Below are 11,985 nucleotides of genomic sequence, written 5' to 3'. Positions count from 1 at the left end.
CTTTGAGTGGTTGGATGTGGGTGCTGGTAACCAACCCAGGGTCCTCTACGGGCTCTCAAGAGCTGAGCCATCTCTCGGGGAAAAGGAGAGGGTAGTGGCGCCAGCCCGGGCGCGGACGAGCCCACTGCAGCCCGGAGGTGTGCGGCGCGCCTGTCCTGCGCATGCGCGCTCCCTTCTCTCCCTTCGGCTCGGCGCGGCTTTTCCCCACCCCCTCACCCTGTGGTACACGCTGCTTCCGCTTGCGCCGCCCCCTCCCAGTTGGTTTCCGCGCGCGCGAAAAAGCCGGGGTCTCGTTCCGAGCTGTCCTGTCGGCTGCAACCTGCGCGATGCCAGCACGAACAGCCCCGGCCCGAGTGCTCGCGCTCGCCTCCCCGGCAGGCTCGCTGCCCGACCATGTCCGCAGGCGGTAGGTGCCGCGCGGGGTGAGGGTGGGGGGCTAGACCGATGCCCGGGCATTTGTGGAGGCATCTCTGCTGTGGGTGGCCCTGCGGCCGCTGACAGCCGGGGCGCGCATGCGCGGGCCGTGCTTGGCGCGGGCCGTGCTTCCGGTCGCGCGTCCCCAAGGCTGTTGGCGCCAAAATGGGTGGGGGCCGGTGTGCTGGCCAGTCCGCTGACTGGGAGCTTGAGGGAGAAAGGCGAGAGTATCTCCTAGCCTCCTGAAATAGAACGAGCTCGGGGGCACCTCCTGGTTTGCTCCTCTTTGGTCAGCCAGGCGCCTGGGTCTGCAGGAAATGCCCCCTCCCCCGCGGACACCCCGCAGCCCCCACCCAGCTCTGGCCTCCACTTCCGGTGCCCTGGAGGTCCCACGGTGCCCACCCCAGGGTCGCCCTGGTGCAGGAGGGCTTCCTCTGCGTCACGGTGCAGCGCCGGGCCTGGGCAGCTTGCAGCCCTCGTGGGTTTTTGTTTTGCTTTTACCCTAAAGTAAAGGAGCCCCTGCGATCCTGGAGCCATCCGAAGGACTCTGCCTGGGGGGAGATGGTGCAGAATAGGCCCTCCACCTTTTCAGTGACATAAACCAGGCCCTGAGATCCCAGAGCAATCGAGGAAACGTTTGACCCTGTCCAAAGTGTGTATCCTGGGGAGGGAAAGATGGATGGTAATGAGCTGTCTCGACCCCAGCCCCGTGATTGTAACCCCTGTGCACCAATTCCTTCGATCCTGGCACCGTTGAGGAAGCTTTTTACGTTGTCCAGTGTGCATGTTCCGAGGAGTGAGGGATGGCAGGTAACCCCCACCCCATTTCAGTCCATGTGAATACCCACCCGCCAACCCTCCCACCCCCCACCCCCTCTGCCAGCGACCAAGGAAGCTCTTCAACGGTCCACTGTGTGTCACTGGAAGTGAGGGACTCTGGGTAATGGGCCCTGTGATACTACCTCTGTGCACGGGGCTTGGCGGGAACACGATCCCGCTTCCTGTTCCAGAAGGACATCATCAGGCAGTTCATTCTTGAGAACTTGTCCCATGTGGTGGTGTGCATTAGTCATAGGTGCCCTGACCAGCTCTGGACGTCTTCCAACCCGATCTATGAATCTACTTGTGCTGTCTATTTCCATGGGTTCGTTTACTGCGGTGATGCCAGGCCAATTTCTATTTGAGCTTTGGAGGGTGAAGTGGGAGACAAGAGTGTGGCTGACATTCCCCTTCCTGTCGGACACCCCCACCCTCTGAAGCTTTGTGCATGCAAGCTTTCCACCGCCGAGCTACACCTCAGCCCTTTTGCACTCTTTCTTTTGGGGCGGGGGTGGGGTGGGGTGGGGTGACAGGATTATTGGTGAGTTTCCCAGGTTGGCCTGGAACTCTCTATCTTCCTGCCCCTGTCTCAGTGTTGGGATTACTGGCATGTGCCACCATGATGGTTTAGGTTTTGAATGCCTGTTTTTGTCTGTATAGACAGAAAAATTGGCAGATTTTTAAAAATTTTTTGAGACCAGCTTTCTCTGTGTAGCCCTGGCTGTTCTGGAGCTCACTCTATAGACCAGGCTGGTCTCGAACTCAGATCCTCCTGCCTCTGCCTCCCAAGTGCTGGGATTAAAGGCACGTGCCACCACCACCTGGCAATATTGGCAGCTTTTGTGACACCCCTCAACAAATTCTTCTTCTTCTTCTTTTTTTTTTTTTTTCTTTTTCTTTTTTTGGTTTTTCGAGACAGGGTTTCTCTGTGTAGCTTTGCGCCTTTCCTGGAACTCACTTGGTAGTCCAGGCTGGCCTCGAACTCACAGAGATCCGCCTGGCTCTGCCTCCTGAGTGCTGGGATTAAAGGCGTGCGCCACCACCACCCGGCTTAACAAATTCTTCTTTTATAATTGAACCTTCCTACCACAATTCGTAGCTGGAGCACTTGGTGGCTCTTTAAGGTTAGACAGTGCTCCCTGTTCACTTGTGGTTTTTGTTTTTGTTTTCCAGAAAGGGATTCCTTTAGCCCAGGTAGGCTAGCCACTGGTTGGTTGTATAGCTCAGGCTAGCCTTGATCCTCTTTCCAAGTGCTGGGATTACAGGTCTGTGACACCACATCTGGTTTAATTTTTCTTGATTTAGGAAAACTTAGTAGCAAAATATAATCTGCAGTATGAAGAGTTACCTACATCTGGTGGGATGTCAGGAGCTGAATTAGGCCTTGCAGCGGCTTCTGTCCGGCTGCTATTCTGTATTTAAATGGCAGTTGGTCTAAATGGCAGTTTAAGTTTGCATAGTTCTGCCAGACATATAAAGTATTTTCTTTTATTTAGTATGTATGTATGTGGGTCCATGCTACAGCTTCTGTGTGGAGGGCAGAGGGCATCCTGCAGGAGCTGATCTTCTTCTGGTTCTGGGTACGGAGTGTTGGTCATCAGGAGTGTCGGTCATCAGGCTGGTAGCACACCCCTATCCGCTGAACTACCTTGCCAGCCCCAGACTGATTTTCTTTGCCATGTACTAAACCCCATGTCTTTGAAAAATCAGGTTTTTTTAGGTGTGGTGGCACATGGCCTATAACCCAAGCCCTTAGAAGGCAGAAGCAGGAGGGTCACATGTTAGAATTCAACCAAAGCCTTGCTTCAAAAAGTCACGCCTTTCAGGATGAAGTGTTTCTCTCCCTGCACAAGATGGTGTCTTTTCCGTAGCTGAGACCTCCTTGCTGACTCAGGTTCAGGATGAAGTGTTTCTCTCCCTGAACAAGATGGCGTCTTTCCCGTAGCTGAGGCCTCCTTGCTGACTCAGGTCTCTAATTGCTTCCAGCTTTTTAAATTTTGTCAAGGCAGAGTCTCTGTGTGCTCCAGCTGGCCTTGAACTTAAGATTCTTGTTCTTCCTGAGTGCTGTGTAGACGGGTGTGTGTTTGTGCACGTCCCACAAGGTACGGGTGGGTGTAAGGGCAACTTTACTTTTTAATTTTATGTGCATATGTACTACAGCGTGAGTGTGGCAGTTAGACTTGTTTATACTGTCATCTACCTTTATGTGGACTTGGGATCAAACTAAGTTTGTCAGGCCCGTGTGACAAGTGCCTCTACTCACAGATCCATCTCACCAAGTCAGTTATTACTTATTTGCTGTGTCTGTGTGCACACGCTCACCACAATGCACATGAGGAGGTCAGTTCTGGGGGTCCTGGAGTCGGAAGTCAGGATGGCAACAACTTAGGAAATCAGACTTGTCCTCTTTTGAGACAGGTCTGTGTAGCCTTGGCTAGCCTGAACTCTTTGTAGACCAAGCTGCCCTCATACCCATCTGCCTTTGCCTCCCAAATACTGGGATTAAAGGCGTGTACCACCATGCCTAGCTTATTACATTTGAACTTTTTGGAGTTGGAAGTTGTTTCTTGCCTTCTACTTTATTCTCTCTCTCTCTCTCTCTCTCTCTCTCTCTCTCTCTCTCTCTCTTTCTCTCTCTCTCTCTGTGTGTGTGTGTGTATGTCTGTGTGTAAGTATAGGTGTTTCGCCTGTGAGTATATCTGCACCACGTGTGCCTGGTATCCAAGGAAGCCAGAAAAGGGCAGTAGATCCCTGGGACTGGATTTTTGCTTTCAACCTTATTTTGAGACAAGGTTTCACTATGTAACCCTGGCTATTCTGGAACTTGATATGTAAACTAGGCCTGCCTGGAACTCAACAGACCCTCCTACCAGTGTCTGAGTACTGGGATCAATAACCTTTTCTTTGAGACGGATTGCTCATAACCTTGGAACTCACTGATTGAGCTAGTCTGACTGGCCAGCAAGCCCAGAGGTCCTCCCTTCCTCCATACTCATCTTTCTGTGAGTAGTGGGATCCAAACTCAGGTCCTTGTGCTTGACAATTACTTTACTAGTCCTGTTCCCAGTCTCAGACAATTGGGTAGCCCAGGCTAGCCACAGCAGCCCTGTATAGCTTAAGATGACGTGGATTCCTGATCCTCCTGCCTCCACTTCCATGTGTGCAGGTTTATGTGGTGGTGGGGATGGACCCGAGAGCCTCAAGTGTGCGAGGCAAGCGTTCTACTCATTGACTTTCCCTCTTCTGTTATGTAACACAGCCTGGCTTCACTCGGGTAGGAAAAGGGAGTTCTGTGACTTCAGATTTTAACTTATTTTTGCTGTGTGGAAGTTGAACCCAGGCAGCTCTGTGCTGGAGGGGATAGATATCTCACCCCAGGTCTGGAACACTGTCTCTTGATTGACAGGTGTTTTGTTAAGTCCTGGTGCTGTCCCTTACAGTTGTGTGGTTGTCTGCTTAGTCTCAGTGCCCTGTCCATGTCCCTTTTTAAAAGATTTATTTCTACTTATGTGTATGTGTGTCATGTGCATGTAGGTGCCCATAGAGACCACAAGGTGTCAGATCCCTTGGAACTTGAGTTAGGGAGGGGGTATTGCAAGCCACCTGACCCAGGTGGGGAACATAAGTCCTCTATAAGAGCAGCGCATGCTATTAACCACCAAGCCATCTCTCCAGGGGCCCCTCATCTGTTTTTGGAGGGCGCTGGGCATAAAACCCAGGGCAGATATTTTACCATTCAACATGCCATCTGAAAGATGGGGCTGGGACTGACTGCTCCTTGGTGGAGTTTTATAGGTCAGCTGAGCTCATGGTGGGAGTGGGTTAGAACAGCAGCCCGGAGGCCTTCACCCTGGGCCCAGGGAGGTAATCTATTCAAGCACTCTGCAGTCAGCTGTGTTGGCTTTTTTGTTTGTTTGTTTGTTTTGTTTTGTTTTTCAAGACAGGGTTTCTCTGTGTAGCTTTGCACCTTTCCTGGAACTCGCTTTGTAGACCAGGCTGGCCTCAAACTCACAGAGATCCACCTGCCTCTGCCTCCTGAGTGCTGGGATTAAAGGCGTGCGCCACTGCTGCCCAGCTGTGTTGGCTTTTTATTCCATACTTGTGGAATGATCTAGGCTTCTTGTTGTGCGATTTGCCTAGACTTTTGTGTGCCACGTCTCCAGTCACCCTTTCTTTTTGAAACTGGGTCTTTGTAGCCCAGGCTGTCTTTGAATTCTGTCCTGCTCAGCCTTCTGAGTGCTGTTGGGATTCCTAGCATGAGCTGCCAAGACTGGTTTAGTTTTTAGATCTTTTTCTCTGGTGTTGAGATGACCGACTATTCATTTTCTTTCTGTATCTTTTAGTGCTGGCTGTGGATCTGTGCTAGGCAAGTGCTGTGCCACTGAACCACACCTTGGGCCAAACACTAAATTTCTTGTGCTGTTCTGTAGGTCAGAAATGAGGGCGGTATGGGGTAGAAACCAAGATATTTCTAGACTGTGGCCCTTTTCTGGAAACACTTGGGCAGGAATGTGTCCTCTCTCTGGGGAACTATAGTTTAGTTTATTGCTGTTGCAAGTCTGGCCTCGGGGGTGTGGGGGGTGGTGGGGTGGTGGGGGAGGCTTGATTATTTGTGTGTGTGTGTGTGTGTGTAAGACAGGTCTCATTACATACCCCAGGTTGATCTTGAACTTAGTTTTCCTACTCCAGCCTTGTGATTACTGTGACAGGTGTTGTTACACCTGGCTAGTTCTCTTTATTGTGTGTGTGTGTGTGTGTGTGTGTGTGTGTGTGTGTGTGTGTGTGAATGCAGCTGTACTCCTCAGCATGCGTATAGACATGCTTTGTCAGTGCTAAACTGAGAACAGTCTGCAGCTTCTGAAATGGTCTGACCGTTTGACTCCTACCCCCTCTTTCCTACCCCCCCCCCCCCCCAGCCAGCTTCTTGGACCATGTCCTTGTCTCTCTGGCCTTTCCTCTGTACTTCAGTCTTTTCTGCGATGCAGCTGGGTTAGACTAGGCCCATACTGATTGTCCCTGATAATCTTCCTATCTTTCCATCGAAAGCGCTAGAATCTTAGTCACATTTGCCGATGTGGCTGTTGCCACATAAGTAAGAGTCACAGGTCCTGGGGTCAGGGCAGCAGCATCTTGTGAGAGGGACATCATTTTGCTACTCAAGATGCTATCATCAGATGGGCTCACGCCGTCAGTCTAGCCAGAGGCTGGGGTTGGGTATAGCTCAGTGGGAGAGTATGTCTTCAACACATCTCAAGGCCCTGGCTTTCATCTTCAGCAGTAGACAGAAAAGGCAGGGTTCTAGAACCTTGGGCTTCCCTTGCAGGCCTTATTCTGCTGCCAAATTGTATCTCAGACCAGCATTTCTGGTTTAGGATGTTGAAATAACCTTTGCAATCTTCTATCTAGTTCATGTTTCTGTCAGACTAATATTCCTAAAATCCTGGTTCCAGTATTGTGGTCCTGCCTCTCCATGGTTCCTTTGGTCTTCTGACCTCGGAACAAGGTAAATGCTCTGAGCTTCTGTTGCTGGCCCCTCTCTGGGCTTCTTTCTGCCTGGCACTGTTAATGGCTCGCTCTTGGGTGTCCCCTGAAGCAGCTTCCCCACTGGGACTCTGCTGGGTCCCTCTTCTGTGCTGTTGGGTTTGTCTTCTCACCGGGGAAGAGCTAGGGTTTTTTTGTTTTTGGTTTTTTGAAACAAGGTTTCTCTGTGTAGCCCTGGCTGTCCTAGAACTCACTCTGTAGACCAAGCTGGCCTTGAACTCACAGAGATCCACCTGCCTCTGCCTCCTGAGTGCTGGGATTAAAGGTGTGTGTCAACACTGCCTGGCTACATTAGAGTTTTTGAAATTAGGCTTATTGTGTGTGTGTGTGTGTGTGTGTGTGTGTGTGTGTGTGTGTGTGTGTGTAGCACGCATGTAGAGGGGTCAGGACAACTTCAGGAGTTGGGTTCTCCCCCTCCACTTGTAGGAGTTGAACTTTGGTCACACTTGTAGGAAGTGCCTTTACCCCCTGAACCATCCCACTGGGACCTACCCGCATTATGTTTGAGACAGAATGGAGCCATAAAATTTAGACTGGTCTGGAACTTGCCATCCTCCTGCCTCTACCTCTTAAGTGTTGGTTGGGGTTGCGGTTCAGTGCTGCTGCACCTGGCTATGACTGCCTACTTTTTCAAAGGTTTATAAATACTTTATCTTCCCTAGGTGGCTAAGCTGTTGGAAGTAGGTAGGAATGAATCATGGCCTGTCAGGTCGACATGGGGCCAAGGGTGTTTCTCCAGCCTTAGTTCTCCACTTGGAACTCTCATTCACTGTTTTTGAGACATACTGCTTTTTGTAGCACAGGTTATCCTTGAACTTGAGATTCTATGAACTCTTCCATCCTGTGTGCTAGGATTCCAGGCCTGTACCACCAAACTCAATTGAGTCTTACCTGGTTGAATCTCAGTGTGTAGGGACTGTTGAGCTGGTCACAGTAGCTGTGTCCTATCGCCATTTTAAGGCAGACTAACTGGGTTTGGGAGTATGACTCAGTGGTAGATTGCTTGCCCAACACAGTGAGGTTCTGGTTCCATCCCAGCATCAGGTGGGGCACAAAAGGGACAGTCACGTGGACTGCTGTAGCAGCTGTGTTTATGCCTCTGGCGACAAGTGTCCACTGTGCAGCTGCCTTTCTTTGAGTCTTGCCTTTGGCCAAGTTACCTGTAGGGTGGGATGACTTTTGCCCGTGTTGGGCTCTGAGCTCCTGGAGGGGTTTTTCTTTTCCTTTGGGTGTTGGAGTAGGACTCGAGGCTTTGTGTGTGTTAGGCAGGACTCTGCCACACTCCAACCTGAGCTTCTGAAATACCAGCCATTCCAGAGCCTTTTTCATTTTTAGTCTCATGGAGCCTAGGCTAGCCTTAAACTCATTTTGTAGTCTAGGCTGGCCTTGAACCTGTTCTCCCTACTCCTAAGCACTGGGCTAACAGATGTGTGCCACCACACACATGTGGGTTACTGGGTGCTGGGATGGAACCCAGAATGTACGTACCAGACAGACATTCTCAAGGCCCCAGCTCTCCAGAGCTTGAGTCCCTGCTACACTGCAGTTAATCATAAGTACAGTTGCAGAGTGTGGAGCACCTTGTCCAAGAAAAGCCCTTTGCTGGTGTTAGTCCAGTTAGCCAGCCTCTGACCTGGAACAAGGTAGGCACATGTATGGGAGTGGTGCTAGAAGGAGGCTGGCCAGTAGGTGGAGTAACCACGGTGCCCCCGCTTTGGCAGCCCCTGGGTAGACTGGATCTGCCTTCTAGGGACTGAAAACTGAGCACCCAGACTTCAAGGCTGCTGGGATGGGGCAGAGATCGCACAGGCCTGGCTCCTGTCCATGGTGGTTAGACCTGTTCATGTTCCACTGTCCCTAGGCTTGGTCACAGGCTACCTTTCTTTTGTGGCTTTTTTTTTTCCTAGTCTTCCCTGATCATAGAGGTAAGGTAATCAGTAATCTGCCCACATTTTTTTTTTTTTTTTTCAGACAAATCCAAGAGAATTCTGTGCTTCCAAACTTGGTACATACTCTGGAGGTTGACCTCTTTGAGATCTTGGCCTGCTTTGTTTTCCCCAGGTAGTGCTAGGGAAGGAATCCAAGGCCTTGATATGCCAGGCAGGACTCCACTCCTGAGCTGCATTCTTAGCTCACCAGCTTGCTTCTCAGATTTCATCTCTAGCGCCTGTGTATGTGGGCATGCCTGATGCCCTAGAGACCTTATTTCTCCCATTCAGTTAGTTCTACAATGGAAGGCTGCCACCCCATACCTGGCCTTTAGGAGCCATCAGCTGGCTGGTCCCCACAGTGCAGCCATGACTTGTGCTGACATCATGCTGTGGCAGCCCTTTTAGGACTCAGTTGGGAGAAAAACAGTTGTAGGTCATCCAGGTTATAGAGGGACCCTGATTGTGACCTGTTCTCCATTTCCTTTCTTGTATTTTACCCCTCTGCTTTGAGACAGGGTTTCCTGTAGTCCAAGCTAGCCTCAAACTCACAAGGTACAGCCAAGGATGACTGAATTCTTGATCTTCCTGCCCCTTCATGCTGAGTGCTGGAATTATAGGTGTGTGCCACCATACGCAGTTTACGAAGAGCTAGGAATGGAACCCAGTGGCTCGTGCATGCTAGGCAAACACTTGACTGGCTGAGCTCGTCTCCAGCCCTGTTATCTGAGGTAGGGTCTCACTGTGTAGCCCAGACTGGCTTTAACTTTTCCTGCCCTGGCCACTGGAGTGTGGGGCCTGACTGTGAGCAGCTCTCAGATGAGCTTCCAGGAGGCTGAGGTACTTGCTGTTAAGACTACTAAGGACATCATGGGAAGGCATAGAAGAACATGCTGGAAACTCAGGCATGGTGGGGCATGCTTGTAGTCTCCACACTCAGGAGGTGGAGGGAATCAGGAGTAGAGTTCAAGAACTTCCTCACCTACCAATCTGTAGGAGACCCTGTCTGTAGAAAAGAACCAAAAAGAAAAGTTGATGTTGGACATCGGGACCAGGGGCAGAAGAGGACTGTTTTCCCCAACACTCAAATACGATGTCTATTCTTTTTTCTTTTGGGGCGGGGGACAGGGGTGGATTTTGGTTTTGTTTTCTTTTTGTTGTTTGTGTTTTGAGACAGGGTTTCTCTGCAGCTCTGGCTGTCCTGGAACTCAGAGATCCACCTCCATCTGCCTCTGCCCGAGTGCTGGGATTATTTATACACACACACACACACACACACACACACACACACACACACACACACTTCTCACTATGTTACCCAAGTTGGCTACAGATTTATGTACTTGAGTTATCCTCCTGCCCCAGCCTTATGAGTGACTAGTACCACAGGCACTTACCCCAATTCCAGCATCCCACAGGTTTTTTTTTGTTGTTGCTGTTGTTATTCTTTCTGTTTTGAATTGTGGCATTGATTCTCAGGTAAATGAAGTTGCTTATTTTATTTTTGTATCATTTCCTTTACCTAGGCTCAAAGACTTAGAAAGAGATGGCTTAACAGAAAAGGTAACTGCTCTTCCTTCACATATTCATTTGGATATGTATTATGTGTGCCTGTAAATGTGTTCACATATATATGAGTGCCTGTGTGCAATCAGGTGCATGCATGTGCATGTAGAGGCCAGAGGTTGATGTCAGATATCTTTGTCCATTACTGTCCACTTTATTTACTAAGGTGGAGACTCACTGAATCTGGAACTCAAGGGTTCAGCCAGTCTTAAGTAGTCAAGCTTGATGTGGGGAATCTCCTTTGCCTAGTGAGAGCTGGATTCTGCCAAGCCTTTGTGCCAGTACTGGGGATCTGAACTCTGGTCTTCATGCTGCATAGCAGGTGCTTTAATGACCAAGAATTTTCCCTAGCTCTCTAGTTCCTTCCTTTTTTTTTTTTTTTTTTTTTTTTTGGTTTTTCAAGACAGGGTTTCTCTGTGTAGCTTTGTGCCTTTCCTGGGACTCACTTGGTAGCCCAGGCTGGCCTCGAACTCACAGAGATCCGCCTGGCTCTGCCTCCCGAGTGCTGGGATTAAAGGCGTGCGCCACCACCGCCCGGCCCTCTAGTTCCTTTCTGAGGCAAGGTTTTGATCCGTAGCTTGGGCTGACCCTGAGCTTAGTAGATAGTTCAAACTGGCCTTAAACTGGCAACCCTCCTTGTCTACGCTTTGGGTTGAGATCTCAGGCATCCTACACCACGCCTAGCTTGTATTTAGTTTTTGGCTGAGCCAGGGCTGCTTAGCACACATCTACCGGGGCAGCCAGATGGCTCAGTTTCTGTGTTAGTTTAATTGCTAGCTTGGGAATCTGGGGCTTCTTCAGCTCTGTCTTTCCACAGGAGTGCGTGAAAGAGAAATTGAACCTGTTGCATGAATTCCTGCAAACAGAAATAAAGAACCAGTTATGTGACTTGGAAACCAAATTACATAAAGAGGAATTATCTGAGGTAAGTCTGTTTCCCAGTTACCAGGAGGCCGAGGCTCCTGTTTGTCCCACTGTGATGTCTTCCTGCTAAATTATCCTTTGCTGTTGTAGGAGGGCTACCTGGCTAAAGTGAAATCCCTGTTAAATAAAGATTTGTCCTTGGAGAATGGAACACTCTCTCTCACCCGAAAAGCCAACAATTGTCCAGCCAATGGAAGCCGGCCAAGCCGGAGAGCAGAAATGGCAGACTCAAAACAACCCTCCAAACTCAGGCCCAGGAGAAGCAAGTCGGACAGTGAGACCAATTGTAAGAACACATGGCAGTAGTTCACAGTTGTTTGCTTGTTTGGGGTTTTCTGGCTGTCTTGAGACGGTGCCTGTCTGGATAGCATAGGCTGGCCTTAAACTCTGTTTTCCTGCTTCAGCCTTCTGAGTGCTGGATGATAGGCCTGTGTTACCTTGCTGATCTCACTTGACTTGTTTCCATCTTGGAGGCTGTGGTTCATTTGAATAGACAGTCCATCTTGAACCAATGAGCGTGCACCACATGTATTCTAGTTTCTTTCTGTTCGTTTCTGGTGCTGAGAAGGAAGCCTAAGGTCCTGTGAACACTTAAGTACATACTGACATTCAGCTGTACCCTTATTCTCTGGTTAGTTTAACGTTCCTTTCCTTGTCTGTCTGTCTTCTGTCTGTCTCTGCCTCTTTTGCAGTGCCAGGGATGGAACCCAGGACCTGTGGTGTGCTAGGGAAGGGCACATCTGCCAAACCCCAGCTGTTTTCTTTTTGGGGTGGTAGTATTGGTGTTGGAGAC

At 50.0% G+C, this 11,985-nt stretch overlaps 1 protein-coding gene across 1 annotated transcript in view; it reads left to right on the top strand.

The window, feature by feature from the left end:
- The first annotated feature begins 240 nt into the window (after positions 1 to 240).
- Dnmt1 (DNA methyltransferase 1) overlaps positions 241 to 11,985 on the top strand; it is a 49,730-nt gene continuing 37,985 nt past the window's right edge. The window contains 4 exon segments of the mRNA XM_052753635.1: positions 241 to 406; positions 10,229 to 10,265; positions 11,086 to 11,193; positions 11,283 to 11,478. Of these exon segments, the coding sequence (XP_052609595.1) occupies positions 327 to 406; positions 10,229 to 10,265; positions 11,086 to 11,193; positions 11,283 to 11,478 (421 nt within the window). The 5' untranslated portion in view covers positions 241 to 326.

This window comes from Peromyscus californicus, unplaced genomic scaffold, assembly GCF_007827085.1.
Source record: "Peromyscus californicus insignis strain IS unplaced genomic scaffold, ASM782708v3 Scaffold_11__1_contigs__length_118956290, whole genome shotgun sequence".
Lineage (NCBI taxonomy): Eukaryota > Metazoa > Chordata > Mammalia > Rodentia > Cricetidae > Peromyscus > Peromyscus californicus.
This window is presented reverse-complemented; position numbering and strand designations above follow the sequence as displayed.